A 20531-nucleotide genomic window follows, 5' to 3' on the forward strand; every position below is an offset into this window, starting at 1 on the left:
ACCAACAAGAATGTGATGTATTCATGCAACAAATGTTTCTTGTGCATCTACTATATCAACACGCGAATTTCAACATGCATGTGAATCTCTTGGGGATTGTGTTACAGAGCAGATCCTGATTCAGCAGGTCTGGGGTGGGGCCTGAGGTTCAGCATTTCCAACAAGTTACCAGGGACGTTTTCACTGCTGGTCCACAAACTACACTTTTAATAGGATCTGACCATAGGCTGGGTCTTATGCTAGTTCTTCTGTGTTTTCTTGCAATCATTTTTAAAGGTGTTTGTGTTTTTTTTAATTGTGACAAAACACACGTAATGTAAAATTTACCGTCTTAACCATTTTTTAAGCATACAGTGTAGTAGAGTTTAGAGTATTCACCTTGTTTGTATTGAAAGCCGTGAAAATGTTGAAAAGAATTGGATCTCCAGAATTCATCTCGCAAATCTGAAACTCTGTATTCATTAAGCAACAGTTCCTCAATCCACTCTTTCCCCAGCCCCTGGAAATCACACTTTCTGCTTTCTGTCTCTATGAATTTGACTACTCTAGGTACTTCATGTAAGCAGAATTCTACATTATTTATCCTTCTGTGTCTGGCTTATTTCAATTAGCATAGTGTCCTCAAGCTTCATCCATGTTGTAACACGTGTTAGAATTTCTTTTTTAAGGCTGGATAATATCCCATTGTGTGTATAGACCACATTTTGCTTGTGTCCATCAGCTGATGGACACTTTGGTTGCTTCTACCTTTTGACAGTTGTGAATAGTGCTGCTGTGAACATGGGTGTACAAATACCTCTTTGAGACTCCGCTTTCAATTATTTGGGTATTTACCCAGAAACAGAATTGCTTGATCATGTTACCTCTATTTTTAATTTTTTGAGGAACTGCATTTGGTTTTCCACAGTGGCTGCGGTATTTTACAATTCTACCAATAGTATAACAAGGGTCCTGATTTCTCTGCATCCTATCGACACTCATTATTTTCTGTGTTTTTGATAGTAGCCATCTAAGTGGATCTGAGGTGGCATTGTTTATTAATTGCACACTTGCAATCATATGGTATGTACAATTTTGCAACCTGTTTTGTGTTAAATGTGACATTCTATCATAAGCAATTTCCTGTGGAGTCTGAATTTTGATAGAAAGCCTTTTCAGGCTTTCCCTTTTAAGTGAAATTGTTCATATTGATCTTTTTTCCTTTGTGGCTTCTTTCTTTGATTTTAAGTTTAGAAAGCTTCCCTATGTAGAGATGAAATAAACATTCACTAAGTTGAATGTATTTTTAAAATACTTCATTTTTACATTTGCATCTAATACTCTGGCATTTGATTGTTCTTTAAAAGCCCTTTGACAGCAAAGAATTACATAAAATGTTAACAGTGGTTCTCCCTGGGTGGCGAGATTATTCATAATTATTTTTTCATGTATTGCTTTTATGAGTGAAAAAGTACATGTTGTTTAAACCATGAAGGACCACGCTCTTGCCCACAGAACCAGCCCGGGGCAGCTCTGGAAGAGATGGGGGCATGGAATGTGGAGAATCCAGCTCACAGTGCTTCCTGGACCTCAGCTTCCTCATGGTAACAAGAAGGATGGACTGTAGGGTCCTTTCTGGCCTCAAAGACATTCTGTCACGTTTAGGTCCAACTTGGTAATGTCAACCTAAAATAATCAAAAAGGTCAGAATCTAGTTTAAAGAAAGTTTGATTAAGTGCAAAGGTTGAAAGTGAGCCTGCCCAGAAAGCACAGATTCCAAAAACAGAAGTCAGTATTGCCAAGTGTAGAAATTTGAGATTGTTCAGACAGACAAAGTTCAGGGAAGTTTAACAGGATTTCAGCATGCTTCTCTGTAAGGCTTAAAGCGTGATTACAATGATCTGATTAGTTGAGGTGGTCTTTTGGAATGATGGGGGAGGTATATTTAACATTCCACACTGCAGATGTCACTAACCATCATTGGGTCTTGGACTGACGCTCTCTGGTCTGAGTTAGGTACAGACAACAAAGGAGGCAGTTAATCTACAACAAAGATCAGTGATTAGAAGCGACATTTACGATGAGGAAGTCGAGAACAGAGGGGAAGAGAGTGAAGCAGAATTGCAAGCATGCAATTTATACATAATCCAGTCTCCAAGGCTTAACTTCCCCCTCAGCATAATAAATTTAGGGGTCCTGAAATTTTTATTTTTTTTAAAAACAGGTGGCCATTCCTTGGCTGAAGTAGTACATTCCCAGCCTAATTAAATACTAGAGGTGAGAAGGCTGTGGACAGAGTGCATGCCAAAGGGTTAGGTGGGGGCGGTGGGGCGGGGGGAGGGCATTGCCAAGTTGGGACGGTAGAGCAGAAGGCTTAAAAGGGATAATATGGGTAAGGTATTTGAAATAGTGCCCGACACCTGATAGGCACCAAATCAGTGCTGTTTTTGCCCACCCTGTCCCTTCCTTGCCTCTTGCCCCCACCATGCCGTCTTCTCCACCTTCCCTCCCTCCTCTCTCTCTCATCCCTTGGTCTCCCTGATCCTCTCCACTTCTCTTGCACTGTCTCCTCTTCTCTCCTTCCCTTTACCTCTCTCCTCTCCCTCCTTTTCCCTCCTCCCTGGACATGTTGGTTCTAGATAAAATCTGTGCCTACTGTTGATCACAGCCTGCCACCTGCTGTGACAGAGCTTTGCCCCAGGGGCCTTCCTGCTGCCTGGAAGGTACCCAGTCTCCTCCCCAGGTAAGGCCCACTAAGCCTCAGAGCTCCGCCCTGGCTACGCTTTCTCCCAGCGTTCCCTGACATCATCGCTAGGTGTCGCTGTGTTGCCTGTTTGACCACTTTGGTCGCTGTGGTACAGACTTATTTTGTGTGCTTGCTGCAACATCAGTCTCCGTTTACCACTCTCCAAGCTCCATGAGGATGGGGACTTGTCTGCTTTTCTTCCCTTGTATCCCCTGCAGCCAGCATGGTGTCTGAAATTAATGGGTGCTCAATAAATATTTCCAATAAAAGATTGTAACCTACACCAGGGCAAATATAAATTAGCAGGAAGTGCAGGCTTTGGGGCACTCTTAGGTTTGAACTGCTGACTGTAGATGGAAGCATGACTTAGGTAATTCATTTATGCTCTTTGGGCCTCAATTTCATCATCTGTAAAGTGGGAATAATGTGCACCTCTCTTGTGAGCTGTAATAAAGATTAAATGAGATCTTATATCAAGTACCATCTACTCAAGTTCCTTTTAAATTTCATTTGCATGGCATTACAGGAGTTGTGAATTAGTGTATATTTTAAGGCCTAAGACTTAAGATAATTCATGATTTCATGGGTAATGGAATTTTATATATCTATGTAAAGACCTAGGACTGGCCATCAGTAGACCCAAGTCCTCCAAGTTCTGCCTTAGCTAGTTATTGACATTTGCTCCGGGGGCCTGCCTTCTGCCTGGAAGGCTCCTCAACCTCCTCCCCAGGTAAGACCCACCCGGGGACCATACCTGGTTGTAGGATGCGAGGTGAACATGACTGAGTCTCATGCGCCTTAATCTGCAAGATGAAGAGCTTGAGTAGGGTTAAATGCATCACACAGGCAGCACCCTTACGGCTTTGGCTCTATCTGCTTCATATCTGTGTTATTATTTGTTTGCTATTCTTTCTTCAAAAGCTTATTTATTTATTTTTTGGAGACAGGGTTGTGCGCCGCCACCCAGGCTGAAATGCGGTGGCATGATCATGGCTCAGTGCAGGCCTGACCTCCTGAGCCCAACCAATCCTGTCGCTTCAGCCTCCTGAGTAACTAGGACTACAGGTACAGCCACATGCCCAGCTAATTTTTTAGTTTTTGTAGAGACAGGATCTCACTGTGTTCCCCAAGCTGGTCTCAAACTCTTGGGCTCCAGAAATGCTCCCTTCTCAGCTTCCCAATGTGCTGAGATTACAGGTGGAAGCCACTCCGTCCAGCCTAAATGTTTACTTTAAAAGACAACTTCATATCACTATAGTAAATATCACAAGTAGAAGGTAACAACAACAAAACCCAGTAGAACGAAAACAAGACAGTGTTATAAAATTCTTGCCAGATATTACTACCTGCCAAGGCTCAGAGTCTGAGGCCTCTTCATAGTTTGTGAAGAAGGGAAATTAGCACATGCCGGAGAGATGGTAGCCACTTAATGGCACTGCAGTGAGACATTCTGCACTCGCTCAGGACCATGAGAGCTGAAAAGGGCATGCGTGATTCAGTGTCATTTGCTTTCATGTGTACCCCTGGTACCCACTTCTCACTTTGGGAAGCACTGGATTTGATCATAGACATGCAAGGAACTTTACCTGCCATCCTTTTGTAGATGGATGAGCTGAGCCAGGTGTGGAGGTGGCTGCTCATGCCCTTGACCCAGCCATGTGGAGGCCTGTGCCCTAGATTCTCAAAATGCAGGAGTTGAAAGACAGACAGATAGACAGATAGCTATGCAGCAGGTGAAAAATAGGTAAGCAGGTAGACAGACATAGATATGCGGGAGAAAGAGAGAGCGAGACAGAGAGACAGAGAGAGACCTGTGCCTATGCTTGTGTAGTGTCACAGAACCAGCTGAGACACGGAGAGTGCCAGCAGCGTGGCCGCAGGACCCCGGCTATGACCTGTTCACATGCAAACCACCTTTGTGGACTGTAGTCAGGACTTTTATTTTAAGCTCAGTTCTAATGTATCTGTGCATGTTTTTGGGCTGGCCTTCTGCTGGCCAGTCACATTTCTTCAGAACAGGGTATGTCACTTATAAGTAGACTCTGGTCCCTTCAAAACCCTCCGGCTCCTCCAAAACACTTTTCTTGCTCTCTTTGATCGACGAGAAAAATGAAGCTGCTCCTTCACATTGGCCAGAAGAGGTAACACTTGGGACAAATGCGTCTGGTACTATTCCAGAAGCACAAAGGTGTTTTGGGTGAGGTTTATACTTTTTGAGTTTTTAAAAAACTACACAGAAAGAAGTGGACAACAGAGAAAATGTTGAGTTCAGCCTGGAGATTGGGCCGGGCGCAGTGACTCATGCCTGCAATCCTAGCACTTTGGGAGGCTGAGGTGGGAGGATTGCTTGAGCCCAGGAGTTCCAGACTGGCCTGGGCAACATGGATTCTGTCTCTACAAATTTTTTTTTTTTTTTTTTGGAGACGGAGTTTCGCTCTTGTTACCCAGGCTGGAGTGCAATGGCGCGATCTTGGCTCACCGCAACCTCCACCTCCTAGGTTCAGGCAATTCTCCTGCCTCAGCCTCCTGAGTAGCTGGGATTACAGGCACGCGCCACCATGCCCAGCTGATTTTTTGTAGTTTTAGTAGAGACGGGGTTTCACCATGTTGACCAGGATGGTCTCGATCTCTTGACCTCGTGATCCACCCGCCTCGGCCTCCCAAAGTGCTGGGATTACAGGCGTGAGCCACCGCGCCTGGCCTTACAAATTTTTTTTTTTTAATTAGCTAGGCGTGGTGGCACACACCTGTAGTTCAGCTGCTCAAGAGGCCAAGGAAGGACAATTCCCTTGAGCCTGGGAGGTCAAGGCTACAGTGAGTGGTGATTGCACCAGTGCACTCCAGTCTGGGGGACAGAGCAGGACCCTGTCTCAAACAAACAAACAGAGTATACTAAAGTGGTTAAAACAAAATGAAATATAGTGTTTTAAGGCCTGGTCCTCCTCCTCTTGACTCCCTGTCACCCTTACCAAACAAAAATTGTCGTATAAATTATATAGAGAGAACAAAACTAGGCCGTAAGGTACTAGGGTTGTTTTGTTCCTCTCCATCTGTGAACTTAATTCCACAGTCCTTCCTTCAACACTGAACACCTACCCCAGGCCCCAGTCCCACACACCACATTGCCAATCCCTGGGTGGCAAATCCAGCAGCTTGGCCAAGAATTACTTGGAGTTACCTCTAGTTGTGTCAAAGATGCTGTATTGATGCATCTATCAGCAGCCCACTTTCCCCTAGACTCAGCTGCTTAAAATAACAAGCATTTATGATTGCTTATGAGTCTGTGGGTCAGTTGGGTGGTTCTTGGCCTGGTCGGGCTCACTCATGTGTCTACAGTTAGCTGAGTACTGGGTGGAAAGCACTGTTGCGTCTGCTCTTCTCAGCCCTGATTTGCGAAGCCTGCTTTGCTTCTCAGCGGGGGTTTGGTCTTCCTGAGCACCATCCCCGTGTCTTCTCCCTGCACCCTGGGTGGGGCTGTCTGTTATGATTCTCTCAATAGAAGGTTGAGGCTGGGAGACCTGTCACGGATCACATGGATTGCAGGTGAGTCCTCTGTGTTGCGGTCCACTGCAGTGTACCCTTCTAACCACAGCTGCTTCTGCTTTCCTCCACCTCTTACACACAGCATCGGGAATGTCTTCTAGCTGTTCATCTCTCTGAGTGGGCGGTGAGCTTTTGAGAGCAAAGAACACATTGCCTTTCCCCTGCTGTATCACCAGCACCTGGCCCAATGCATTATGCACAGTAGGTGTTCAGTAAATATTTGATGACTGAGATAAATGGGTGAATGGAATGTATTGGTGAAACCTGGAATGAGGCAGAATGAGGTCTTGACCCCTCAAGAGTAAAATAACTGGAATTTCCCTTATTAATTTTTATCCTGTCACTTTAAGCCCCATTGAATCCCACAGGACATACGGACATGGTCTGGAGGGCCTAGTTCTTAACAGTCCCGATGTTTGCCTAAATTTTCCTAATGCTAGCCAGCTGTGGTGGCATGTGCCTGCAGTCCCAGCTACTCAGGAGGATGAGGTGGAAGAAGCACCTGAGGTGGGGGTGGGGCCTCGAGGCTGCAGTGAGTTGTGATCGTGCCACTGCACTCCAGCCTGGGTGACAGAGTGAGATCCTGTTTAAATAAATAAATAAATAAATATTCCCAACTCATTGCAGCAGATACTACAGGTTTGCCTCTGGTTGCAAATGTATGGCTTCCCCAAAAGGCAGCTGTAAAGGGGAAAGCAAGTGTATTCCAATAATCATGGGGAGGGATTCCTGGTTCTGGTTTGTTTTTCCACTTGGTTTACCAGACTTAGATTCCTGATGTCTCCCAGCCCACTGTCACTTGATGCTCAGTCCCCCAAAACCACACTTGTTCTCAATGACCTTGTGAAAGTCACTTGATGCCAGGGAACACTGTGAACCACAGCCTTTATCTCCCTGTGAGTACGTGAGCAGCTGTTTCCAAGATTAGAATAGAGGTGGTAGTGATGGTGGGAGATTCCTGGCCTCCTTTCTACAAAGTGTCAGTAGGAGAATTGGATTAATGGGTATTTATCTAATAACGTGTCCTGCTGGCATAGAATAAGAATTGCACAGGTACAGCTGCATAGCCTTGATATCCACAGCTCTTCTTTTGTGAGGGAGGAGGGTTCTAGAATTCTAATCATTGCGCAGAGCAGTGGCTCTCAGCCCTGGCTGCACATCAAGTCACCGGGAGCTTTAAAAAATACAGATGCCTGCTCCCACCGCAGGAGTGCCAGTTTCATTGGCCTGGGGTGTGGTCTGGGATTCAGGATTTTTAAATTTCCCAGGTAACTCGTGTGCAGCCAAAGTTGAGAACCATTTATTTAGTTTATCCATTCTATCTCAGGAAAAGGACGGCAAGAATATGTTAGAATCTGTTGGAATTATTTGAATTTTTGTGGTTGTTAGAGCATATAGGTTTATATGCTGAGATGAACCATTGGGTTAGAATAACAGATTCATCAGGGGATGAAGATAAATGTCTCCAACATGTTCTGTTCCTTTCGTTACCACCTGCTGCTCCATCTCATCAAACTGTCTTGAGAATAATTGTGAGAAAAAGTCGCAAATGTGCTAACACTTGAATTTGCAAGATGCTCTTTACTGCATTCTCTCATTTGCTCCTCACACCAGGAAGTCGTCTAAGAAACAAGCTTTTTCTCAGTTGAAAGTCCAGAGGGGGAAGCTGAGAGGCTCAGCTAAGATCAAGTGCCCACCCTGGCTCCATCAGCGGCTCCTGTGAGATGGACACAGGTGCCTGGTCCGACCTCCTCTGCTGCAGGGACCACAGGCAGACCCGCACTGCTGTCGGGAGGACTGATATTAACAAGTCAGGGTCATTCTCGTCCCTTGTAGGAAAGCCTGTGGGAGACTGAGCCGTCACTAGAGCATGTTTGCTGAATAGAGATGCAGAGAAAAGGAGCTTGGGGGCCAGAGGCCAGCTTGGTTGCGGGGAGGAGGGAGTGTAAACTACTCAGCAACTGGGCCCTGTGCTCTCCCTTTTCTCCTCTCCTGGCATCCATTCAGGTTCTTGTCTTTCCTTTGTGATTCTGCCTTGCACCTGTTGCAGTTCATTAAGACACAGTTTATTTTACCATAGCTACATCTCAATGTCCTTTGAAGACCTTCTAGGGTCATTTTCATGCTTTCTGGTAGATTTCTCTTCTGCCTATGACGCTGTCGATAGGTTGATTCTTGCAAGTTTCCAGGGGTAGTGCTTTTTGACCTTATACCAAATTCTGGCACTTGCCCAGTCACAGGCGGTGGTACTCCATGTGAAAACAACTGTTTGAAATGGCTTGGGGCTGATACACATCACATCAGGAGTAAGCTCAGTGGTTGAATCAGAATCAAAACACAAGTCTTCTGAATTTTAATCACATGCTTTTTCTCCTCTGCCCAAGTGACTGGACTTTTTTCTTTTCCACGGTTTCTTTTGTAGGGGTTCAGCTGTTGCAAAAATAATTGGTAATAATGTCAAGAAACTTCAGAAGTTTGCCTCCACAGTCAAGATGTGGGTCTTTGAAGAAACAGTTAACGGCAGAAAACTGACAGACATCATAAATAATGACCACGAAAATGTAAAATATCTTCCTGGACACAAGCTGCCAGAAAATGTGGTAAGACTTTGGGGTGAAATGTACATTGGTTCATTCTGCAAGTTATGCTTGGCTGAGCAGCACCTGGGACTTGGACCTGGGAAAGCTGCTTCCCTTTCCCCAGTTCCTTTCCACTACCAATTGGTTGGTTAGGTTTGGTTTTCCTGACTCTGAAAATGGTTTTCTTATTAATTTGCTAAGGATGCCTTAACAAAGTGCCGCAATGGGTGCCTTAAACAACAGAAATTTATCTTTTATAATTCTGGAGGTTTTGAGTGTGAGATCAAGGTGTTGATAGGGTTGATTTCTTCGGAGGCCTCTCTCCTTGGCTTGTAGATAGATTTCTGTATTTTCTTTCTTTCTTTTTTTTCTTTTAACCTCTAACGAGGATAGCAGTGTCGGCCCACACGCACCCCCCACACCCCCTGCTTAAAAAGTTCTCCCTGCTAATCTCAGAGGTTTACCATATTCAAAGAGACTCATACATTTGGACATGAGCAGAATGTCATCTAGCGAAATGGCACAAGGCAAAATATCAGCAAGGGAAAGTCCCCTGTGTAATTTAGACCACCTTCGCTTAGATGTAAATTAAGGTAGAGAAGATTTCTGTGTTTTCATATGGTCTTCCCTGTGATCCTGTCTCTGTCATAATCTCCTCTTATAAAGATGCAGTCGTATTGGATAAAGACCCACCCCAATGACATATTAAGTTAATTACCTGTTTAAAGACACCATTTCCAGATATAGCCACATTCTGAGGTACAGCCCATAACAGGCTTCCTCCTGGGCATTCGAAGTGCCAGCCAGGTCTGGAGCTAACAAACTTGCCGTAGGCTGTTCATGCTCCCCAGGTAGCTCCTTATGTACCCTTTCTTAAGTACATGAGCTCAGCTCGCTAGGACGGCTAAGGCACTGGTCTGTAATTAAAATCAGGGTCAAGGCCTAAATTACAGAAGGAGATAGAAGAAAATGGGAAAATGTAAGACTGACAGTTTAAATTCAAGCTTAGTAGGTCTGGGAGAGAAAAATACAGGTTATTGCCTGACCTCCTTCTATTGACTTGCGGGGGAAGAAAGAAATGAGCTTGGGGAGTGAAAAGGGTGTTCCCTGCTGCCTGTCTGAGTGGAATTTATGAACTTTTTCTGTTATCAGATTCACCCCTTTGTGGCTTTCTATTATAATCTCTTTGAAAACCAGACAGTTGTGGCTGTCTGATTCCTATGGTTAACCCAGGAAGCTTATCTCCTTTGTTAATGAAATACCCTTTGCTGCATATGTTCACTCACCAAACCTTATGAGCATGCACTGTTCATGCAAAGCACAGTGTTGAGTGCTGGGGACAGAAAGAGGAATAAGACAGTGTTGCTTTCCTCAAGGAACTGAGCAGGGGAGTCCGATCTCTAAATCAATAAATGTGGGGAAGTTTTAGTTACAGTGTTCGTTAGCGTCAAGCACTGTGCTAAGCAACACATACAGTCTCATTTAATCTTCTCAATAACCCTCTTAGGTTGATACTACTGGTTTTCCTATTAGAATGATGATTTTGATTACATAGTGGAGGAAACCAAGACTCAGAGAGGCTAATGAACTTGTCCAGGATCACACAGCTAAGGGTGATGTTTCAGACTGATTCCTGGTGGACTCATCCCTGAGCATGCTGAATCTGTTGCCTTCCAGACAAGGATGACTTTCTCCTCTGGACTTGAGTGAGCCAGCATTTCCCTACAGTTATTCTTGGTACAGTTAGTGGGGGCGGAAGAACGTTTAGAGTTGTGAGCTTAGAAGTTAAGTTGTCTAAATATCTGCTGGAGAGAATAAGAGAGGCAGCTGTTTCCACCAAAATGGAAAGGCCTCTGGGGTCATCTCTAATCTGTTCTTGGCGCAGATCATTCTTTTAAGCTTTACCTTTCTCATTTTTATCAGAATTGGTTGCCCCTTCCCTTTGGTAAACTACATGCCTCATTGTTAAATTCCTCCCATGATGCCTGGCTCCAGTCCCTTGTGTACCTGTCTGTCTGCCTCCACCTGCCTCCAGTGTGTGACCTTGCCTTCTGGTTCTTCCTTCACCCACGGTCCCTAGCACAGTGCTTCTCCTATGGTGAATACCGGAGGAATGTTGGGGGAAGTGAATCTGCTGCGTTGTTCTGTGAAGCTGGAGCCTGTGCTGTGAACAGGGAGAGTGGGAGGGAAGGAATCGACATAGAGCAGTCCAGAGAGCCTGGCCCCCACACGACTGACTCCACCACCCAGCCCTGATCACTGGGTGTGGACAGAGGCAGGAGAGAAGGGAGGAAGAATTCACTCCCAGAACCCTGCTGATGTCTATTAGAGCTCTCTAACTTATTCCTCCTGTTTAAGTGGAATTTTTGACCAACATGTCCCCAGTCCCTCACCCTTCATCCTCAGGTAACCACCTAAAAGGCCAGTTTTTAATTATTGTTTTTCTTTCCAGTTTAAGCAGGAGAGGTTTGTTGAGTTTCCATCAACACCAGCTCACTGTTTATGCTGTCAGTTGTTGTGCTGACTTCAGACTGAGCCTTTTCAGCGTGAGGCCCCCAAACTGCTGCCCATCTGACCCTTTCCCAGGTCCACTGTCATCATGTGGCCCTTCCCACATAGAAGCCTTCTGTTACAGTGACTTCACCATGTCATTGCCTGCTCACTAAAAGCTGAGCCCATCTGAGTTTGCAGTTTCCCTTTAGATCTGAATAAAAAGAATGCTCATAATTTTCTGTAGTCTGGGTGCAGTGGTTCACACCTGTAATCCCAGCACTTTGGTAGGCTGAGGCGGGAGGCTCATTTGAGGTCAGGAGTTCAAGACCAGCCTGGCCAACATGGCAAAACCTCATCTCTATTGAAAATACAAAAATTAGCCGGGCATGGTGGCACGCATCTGTAGTCCCAGCTATACTCGGGAGGCTGTGGCAGAATTGCTGAACCCAGGAGACAGAGGTTGCAGTGAGCTAAGATTGTGCCACTGCACTCCAGCCTGGGCAACAGCAAGACTCCATCTCAAAAATAAAAAATGCTCATTATTTTCTATAATTGCAAAATTGATTGTTGATCCTGTTTTCTAGCTCTATTTCCAGAGTCTGTGTTTGGAGCTTATTGAGGTAGAGGGCTGTTTTACTTCCTGTTCCAGCTTCAGCCAGCCTGGTGTGACACCAGGATTTAGATTCCAGCGCCTCCGTGAAATACAGCTGCCATTGCCTCTCATCTTCTGCCCGCTTTTAAAAAACAGCTTCACGGAGATACAATGCACAGACCGTACAACTCAGTGGCTTTTTAAATATATTTACATAGCCGTGCAGCCATCACTGTAGTACTAATCTCAACACATTTTCATTACCTTGAAATCTTGTACTCTTTCGTAGTCACCTCCTGTTTTCCCCAATTGTCCTGCAGATCTACATAACCACTAACCTACCTGCTGTCTCTATAGATTTACCTATTCCCAATAGTTCATATAAATTGCATCTTAAATTTCTGGTCTTCTGTGACTGGCTTCTTCCACTCCACATAATGTTGTCAGGCTTCATCCACGTTGTAGCACATATTCGTTCCTTTTTATGGCTGGATACTAATACTATCCTGTTGGATGGATGTCCCACATTTTCTTTACCCATTCATAGGTGTACGGTCATTTGAGTTGCTTCCACTCTTTGGGTATTATGCATAATACCTTTATGTACAATGTGAACCTTTATATACAACATTTTGTGTGAACTTATGTTTTCAGTTATTTCATGTGTATACCTATGAGTGGATATACCTTTTTTTTTTTTTTTTGAGACGGAGTCTTGCTCTGTTGCTCAGGCTGGAATGCAATGGTGTAATCTCGGCTCACTGCAATCTCCACCTCCTGGGTTCCAGCGATTCTCCTGCCTCAGCCTCGAGGGTAGCTGGGGCTACAGGTGCATGCCACCGGCGAATTTTGAATTTTTAGCAGAGATGGGGTTTCACCATGTTGGCCAGGTTGGTCTTAAACTCCTGACCTCAGGTGATCCATCCGCCTTGGCCTCCCAAAGTGCTGGGATTATAGGTGTGAGCCACCGTCCCAGCCAGATATAATTTCTGAGGAACTGCCAGACTGTTTTACAAAGTGACTATACTATTTTGCATTCCTATCCATAGTGTGTAAAGGTTCCCTTTTCTTCACCAGCCCTTGCTGTTATCTGACTTTTTAATCCTAGTGGGAATCTAATTCATGGTTTGCTTTTCAATTGCCTGATGGCTAACCACTTGAGCATCTTGTGCTTATTGTCATTTGTATATCTTTGGAGAAATGTGTATTTAAATCCTTTGTCCATTTAAAAAATGGATTGTCTTTTTATTATTGAGTTATACAAATTCTTTATATAGTCTAAATACAGGTCTCCTTTCTCCACAAGTGTTTCCTCATGTTCTGTGGATTTTCTTTTTACTTGCTTTATGGTATCCTTTGAAGCACAGATGTTTTTAATGATGAAGTCCAGTGTTTACCTTTTGACTCTCCCGCTAAGTCTTTGATTATAGTTTCTTGCATAGGTCTGTATTCACTAATGTCCCCTCAAAAATAATGCCAGGCATTATCTGTGGTCTGAATAAATGCCAAGGATAGTAGAAGTGATGAGGAGGAACAAACCAGGATGAAGAGTTTTGTTTCAGGGCTTTAGGTGGTATCACATGGGAAATAAGGTTAGGGCAAGACTTTTTAAAAATAAAGCATTTACATTTGGGTACTACGGGTGGGGTAATATCTACTAATTTTTGCTGAAAGCCTTCTTAAAATTGAAATATTAGTTCAGTGGGAAGCCTCAGTGTTAACTCCTCCCTGGGTTTAACTCTGATTTCATTAGATGAGTAGTTTTCCCGGTGATCTTCAAATTTTAGTGTTCTTCAGATCACTGGAAGAGCTTCCCAGGGATATGTGGGCCCACTCCTATAGTTTCTGATTCAGCAGGTTTCAGGCGAGGTCCCTGTATGTGCATTTCTCATAAGTTCCCAGGTAGTGGGGATGCGGCTGGTTCAGGAGCCATGCTTTGGGAATCATGGGTGTACATAATAAATTGATGTTATTGGTGGTGTACCGGGGAATACAGGCGGTGGATAGCTGTTTTTCCAGAAGCAGCCTTACTTACCAACAGTGGCATGTTTACATAAGCATCATCAGATAAGGTCCTCTGTCTGAGGGTCATGTTTCTGCATGTAGAGCCAAGTATGTGAATTTCACCTAAGCTCTTGGCTGAAAGTGAGATGAGAAGAACAGAGGGGGATTCCAATGTTAAGCCTCTGATACACCCCAGGTACCACACTGCTGTGTGTTTTACTCCTGGTGTTGTGTTGAATCGGAGTGCACATCACCCAGAGAATGTAGGTGAGTTGCCGCGACGTCTGGTTAGCTGACTGGCAGTAGAGCTTGGTCATGATGCTTTGCGCACCCACAGCACCTGGACCATTGTTAACCACGCCATTCTTGTTAGGTACCAGAATTGTTTCAGCATGCAGATTCATACAGACTTGAGGTAGAAATAACTGTAGCGGCCCTAAGAGATTAGATAAAAATGAGAACAGCCCTGGTACCTTTTATTTGGCTTAGCCTTGTTTATCTGTCATTACTATGATGTTGGTAAAAAAAGGTATGTGGCAAGATTCATGAATTTTAGAGGGAAAAGCCTTCATTTGAATGACAGGAAAACTGTTATAATACAATATTAAAAAGATATAAAAGTGTTACTTTAATTCTATAAATATACCTTTAGATATTTCTGTAGGCTCAAAAAGGCCTTGGAAGGAATGTACCAAAATATTGATAGTGATTATTTCTGGTGCCTGGAGGAGCAGTTCTTATTTTCCTACTTAGATGTTTTTTCTTCAGATTTGATCCAGTGAGCCTATTTATAGTCATGAATGAATGGAGAAAGCATTTTAATCCTAATTGATTTTAAAGAGCATAAAATAGCATCTTTGGAGGGTGAGGAGGTCAGTCGCTGTTGATGAGAGGGAGGTCTTTTTCTTGCCCACTCTGATGACTACAGATAACATGTTGATAATAGGTAAAAGCTCATTAAGCACACACTGTGGACAGTGATGGTGGGACCCAGAAGGAACGGAAGAACCTTCAGGCTTGCCCACACAGACTTCACCAGCTTTGTTTCCAATGATTTTTATTTATTATTATGCTTTTATTAACTTGGACCAAGAGCACTGGGCTCCTGAAAGTCTGGACATTAAGCAAACCAGCCCTGATGCCTTCGTTCTGAATTGTTTGTCCTACTTGCCATTGGAAGGCAAGACCTGTTGTTCAGAGTTGTGCTTCCCACATATTTCAGGATCTGGGATGACGGACACCCTCAGAAAGATTTTTGGCAGGAGGCTCACAAAATCAGTTGCCATTTCCAAAGCAGCGTCCTGATTATTTTCAGAGCAGAAAATTGGGTAGGGGCTTAGCTAAAGGTTTTATTCTAAAAGAAGAGATTCACATGATCTCATTAGCTGATGAGAACTTGTTCTGATTCTGCATGCTCTGTGAATGGACCATGCACACCATAAAAATACAGCTCGCATTGTACACATTGCTTCTGTGGGTTAAACCCTAAGTATTCCACCAAGGAGAATAAGCCCCAGTCACATTGTCCTAGAGACCATCACATTCCCTACCACCTGCAGGTTCCTTTTTTTTTTTTTTTTTTTTTTTTTTTTTTTTTTTTGAGACGGAGTTTTGCTGTTGTTGCCATGGCTAGGGTGCAGTGGCACGATCTCGGCTCACTGCAACATCCCCCTCTTGCGTTCAAGTGATTCTTATGCCTCAGCCTCCTAAGTAGCTGGGATTACAGGTGTGCACCACCACGCCTGGCTAATTTTTACATTTCTAGTAGAGATGGGGTTTTGCCATGTTAGCCAGGCTGATCTCAAAGTCTTGGCCTCAAGCGATCCACCCACCTCAGCCTCCCAAAGTGCTGGCATTATTACAGACATGAGCATGGCACCTGGCCTGCATCGGGAGGCTAATGGAATAGAATCAGGAAATGCTTTGTTGGAGGGGGTGGAGTCGCCAGGTATGAGAGGAATAATGTAGCAGGTGGATTTTTGGTAATAAATCTTTGCCACTTGTGACTACCCAGCCTAGATTACCAATCTGGAGAAGCCCTTCCAAAGAGGAAAATAGGCAAATAGGCCTTCCTTGCCTTTGGGTCTGCCACTAATGAGGGAGAAGTGCTGAGCTTTGGGTTTTGATCTGCTGTAGGGGGAATGACTCTAGGTTGTCATTCAAACCAGGCTAAAGCTAAATGTTTTCGCTCACGTAACTAAAAATCCAGGTAGGGCTGCCTTCAGGTGCAGCCTGAACCAGCAGGTTCATATTAAAAGGGCCCTGTTTTTCCCCCTGTTCCTCTGCTTTGCCATCCACAAAGCTGGCTTCATTTACATGGGAGCCCCATGGCGTATATTCTCCCCTCACATTTGTAAGCATGGATGCGGTAGTTCCAGACTTAGCAGCATCCCACACTGTTCAAAGACCCGTGGCCACTCCTGAAGAACAAGGAAGCATGTGTTTCCCAGAAGACATCTGCTGGTTTCTTGTTGGCTCCAATTGTTTAATGTGCCTTTAGCCTGAACAAGTGAAGAACCATCCCTGGAATGGGGTAGGGCCAATTCCACCCAAATGGCTTGGTTAAAATGGGGAAGTGGTAGCTTTTGAAGGGAAGTTTAGGGACACTTCCGCTAGAAAGAAGGAGAATGGAGGCTGGGCAAAAAATTTTAGAAGTCCTCTGCACCTCCTGGAGGGATAAAAGAATGAAACTTCAGATTTTCTCGGTGGAATCCTCTTGGTGAGGGAGTAACTCTTAACACAGGTATTAGTCAGGGTGACAGGCCAAGATATTGCAAGAGACGTAATATGTGACAAAGGATAAGAGACTTGTCTTCCTCTCACACAGAAGTACTCTAGTGCTTTGCTTTATGCTATTATTCTTGGTCACGTGTTGTTTGTTTCCTGTACCATCCCCTAGGCCTTGTGTCCCTCGCTGGGGTCAAGGCTAAGTTGCAAGGTTTTCAGCTCACAGAAAGGGGGAAGAGAAAGTGTGGGAGAGGCAACCCACTATCTTGAGGCCTCTGGGCTATCAGTTGTACCCACTTCTCTGTCTCACCTCCAGTGATGAGAACTTGGTCCCTGGCCATGTGTAGCTGCAAGGACTGCTGGGACACACATTCCCTGGCTAGATGACTAGTGACCAGCTTTCAGGTCTGTGATTACAGAGAAAGGGGAGAAGGAACTTTGCTGGGAGTTCGTAGTCTCCATCACAGCCCCCAAACCAAATTTCCTCAGAGGCTTGCCCATTCTGAATGATGCTCCTGTGACAGACATGGTTTCCTCAGAGAAGAATCTTCATCCAAGGCCTTTCATTTTGGGAACCAGGAATGCTTAATGGGGACTGTATCAGTAGGTAAGTTTAAATACATATGACAGAAAACCTAAAATAACAGTGGTCTAAGCAAGGTCAGTGCTTGTCCATTTCTCCCTCACGTAAAGAGGTTTGTGGTTGGTGCAGCATCACAGTGGCAGAGACTTGCTTTATTCCACTGTTCTGCCATCTCAGCATGTGTTGTTACTGTCCTCCTCCTGGTCCAAGGTGACTCTCTGAATTCCAGCCATGCCTTCACATTCCCACTGGCAAAACGAGGGAGAAAGGCCTTCCAGGACATTTTCTAGAAGTCATAGGCAGTGATTCCATGTATGCTCCCTTGATCAGAACTTAGTCACGTGGTACACCTAAGCTGCAAGGAGCGCTGGGAAACATAGACTTCTTTGCTGGCATTCAGGAGCCCAACTCGAAACTAGAGGTTCTAATGCCGAGGAAGAAGGCAGAACAGACACTAGGTGCAGCAAGCAGCCTCTGCCAGAGACCATGTGCCCTGGAGTCCTCAAGGCATGCCCTCACTTCTGCCGTGTTAAACTAATCTTCCCCTTAAGGAAAGAAATCGTCATAATAGCTGACATGTATTGAGTGTATATCAAGTGCCAGGCAGTTTTCTGTATCATTTACTCCTCACGTCGGCACTCTCAAAGGAGAGATTAGCGTGAGATCATTTACTGAGGGGCCACGGGGTCGAGGGAACCAACAGGGGTTGGTGAAGTGCTCAGAGATTAGCAACAGCAGGAAGCCATTACCACCCCTGAAAGGGTCAGGGAAAGAACATGTCACCGGCCTGAAGCGGGCTTAGAGGCATGGCCTTAGAGAGAGGCTGCCTGGCCACAGGAGCAGCTGTAGGATGAAGCCAAGCCAGAACCACTGTGAGCCTGGGCAGAAGAGGCCCGAGGAGACTGATAAATAACCTCCACCTGTCTCTCTTCCCATCTTTTGATCTCCTGACAGTGCCTCCCATTGGATGAAGCCCACTGGAAGGCAGAGAACAAGGGAGCCCGGGAAACAGTTTAGAGAAAGCAGCCTCCTGGGAACAGAGTGGGGCAGAGGAGAGCAGAAAATGGATGGGGGGCTGGCGAGGTGGAAGAGCAACAGAGAGCAACCCACACAGTGTTACTAGGGGTGCCTTTTGCAGGTAAGGCAGTCGAGGAGTGGAGAGGATAAATCACCTGCGCAGCTGAGACAGAGGCAGGACCCTCTGCTTCAGACCCCATAAGGAATAAGGAAGGCAAAGCAAACACACTTGCCTTCCTTGTCTATCTGTGCAATGCGCTGCACATAGTAGGCCTCTGATAAATGGTCTGTGAGTGAAGCTGTGTGGACAGGCATGGTTTGATGTGGGAGGAGAAACAGTCTTCTCTGCCTTTTGGTTGCAGGTTGCCATCTCAAATCTCAGCGAGGCTGTGGAGGATGCGGACCTGCTGGTGTTTGTCATTCCCCACCAGTTCATTCACAGAATCTGTGATGAGATCACTGGAAGAGTGCCCAAGAAAGCGCTGGGAATCACCCTCATCAAGGTAACTCGAGTGCATGCTGCCCAGGGCCAGATGTTGGTTACCGGGAAATTTCATTTTTTCATGCTTTCATCTGCTTGATATTTGGAGCTGAAGGGGGGAAGTTTTTCATTCGTGTTTTTAAAGATGCCTAAAAGATCATAAAAAATATAAGACTAGTTTAGCTCAGATTTCGAGCGGGCTGCTTTCTGTTGCAGCAGACTAGCAGCAGCAGTGGTGTGCGGAACTGCGCCGCCCCTTCCAGTCCACTCTGGGGGCTCAGCCTGTCATCTGGAAACCACCAGCGGTGTGAATTAGCTGTGAAATTAATAACCATTAGTGCCCGTTCCTGGATATATACCCTAAAGCCTGCGTTTTTAACCATGAACCACCTCCAGAGGTCCACAGATTGAATGCAGGAAGTTCATGCACTTAAATGTGGAGGAAAAAAAATCCTTGCATTCTAATTCATTTTAACCTCTAAGTGAAATGAGCATTTTCTTCATTTATGAAGGTAGGTGACAATCAAAGTTTCAGTAACAGTAGTATTAGTAGGATCGGAGACCTTGTTTTCAATAGGAGTCACAGGGCTTTCATTTCACTTTATGCCTTTTTCAGATATCTCAAGGTATCATTTATGCTTGTCACTACTTGGAAATTGTGGTAATTATTAGACCTGCCATGACATCTTTTTCTAATTGCATTGATAAAACAGTGCATATATTACTTTGTCATACATTTGTTTTTTAAACAAATTTCAATATAATTGGATTCCTGGGCTATTTTAGATATTTTATTTTACGCATATGAAATTCTGAGAATGAGTCCATAAACATCACCAGACCACCAGGGGTAAGACCTATGTCGTTTAAAAGATTAAAAACTCCCGAGAGAGGCTGTCCCCGAGCATTTACAGATGAATGCTCCTGAAGGCAAACCAGAGCAACCCAAATGTCATCAGCAAGAGAGCAGACAAATGAAATGTGAACTATTTATTTTGGAATTCTGTGCACTAAGTCAACAGAAACGAACCGGAAGGTTTATGCAGCCACATGAGTAAATTCTAAAATGATAATGTGGTGCAAGACAGCGCATCACAGGTGAATGGCGCAATTCTCTTTATAGACTTGAAATACAGGGATAATAACATCTAACATTGTTTAGGGACCATCCAATGTGGTCAAATAATCAAGAAAAGCAAGGGAGCAATGCGTACAGCATTCAGGTCAGTGGTTCACCCTGGAGAGCTGGGGTAGAAGGAGGATGATCTGAGGGGAGACACACAGGGGGCTTCAGTGGTGTCAGTCACGTTCTATTTCTGAATGTGAGTGATGAGCACATGTTTATTTTCTTTGTTTTATTCTTCCTTAAGCTGTACATATGCAGTATACATGCTTACTCTTCTAAGTAGGAGATATTTTTCAAGTTGTGTCGCCATGAGATATCTGAATCTGGATTACTTATGAAGCCGCGATCCCATGCCTCTTTGATTTGATGGTTTGTTTTCTCCTAACTTCTCGACATGCTTGTAGGGCATAGACGAGGGCCCCGAGGGGCTGAAACTCATTTCTGACATCATCCGCGAGAAGATGGGCATTGACATCAGTGTGCTGATGGGAGCCAACATTGCCAATGAGGTGGCTGCGGAGAAGTTCTGTGAGACCACCATCGGTAAGCGCTGCCTGGGAGGGCCTCAGGAGTCTGGACGTTTGCTGTTTGAACATGTTCATGTTCCATTTCTGATATTTTCTGTAATAGACTCTTCCCTGTCCCTCTTAACATTCCTAAG

At 44.7% G+C, this 20531-nt stretch overlaps 1 protein-coding gene across 1 annotated transcript in view; it reads left to right on the forward strand.

Moving 5' to 3' along the window:
* GPD1L (glycerol-3-phosphate dehydrogenase 1 like) overlaps positions 1 to 20531 on the forward strand; it is a 58100-nt gene that overhangs the window by 11312 nt on the left and 26257 nt on the right. Inside the window, exons 2-4 of the mRNA XM_017521677.1 lie at positions 8691 to 8868; positions 18626 to 18766; positions 20275 to 20413. Coding sequence (XP_017377166.1) covers positions 8691 to 8868; positions 18626 to 18766; positions 20275 to 20413 — 458 coding nt within the window. The remainder of the gene's footprint in view (positions 1 to 8690; positions 8869 to 18625; positions 18767 to 20274; positions 20414 to 20531) is intronic.

Source organism: Cebus imitator, unplaced genomic scaffold (assembly GCF_001604975.1).
Source record: "Cebus imitator isolate Cc_AM_T3 unplaced genomic scaffold, Cebus_imitator-1.0 Scaffold21, whole genome shotgun sequence".
In the NCBI taxonomy this organism is placed as follows: Eukaryota; Metazoa; Chordata; class Mammalia; order Primates; family Cebidae; genus Cebus; species Cebus imitator.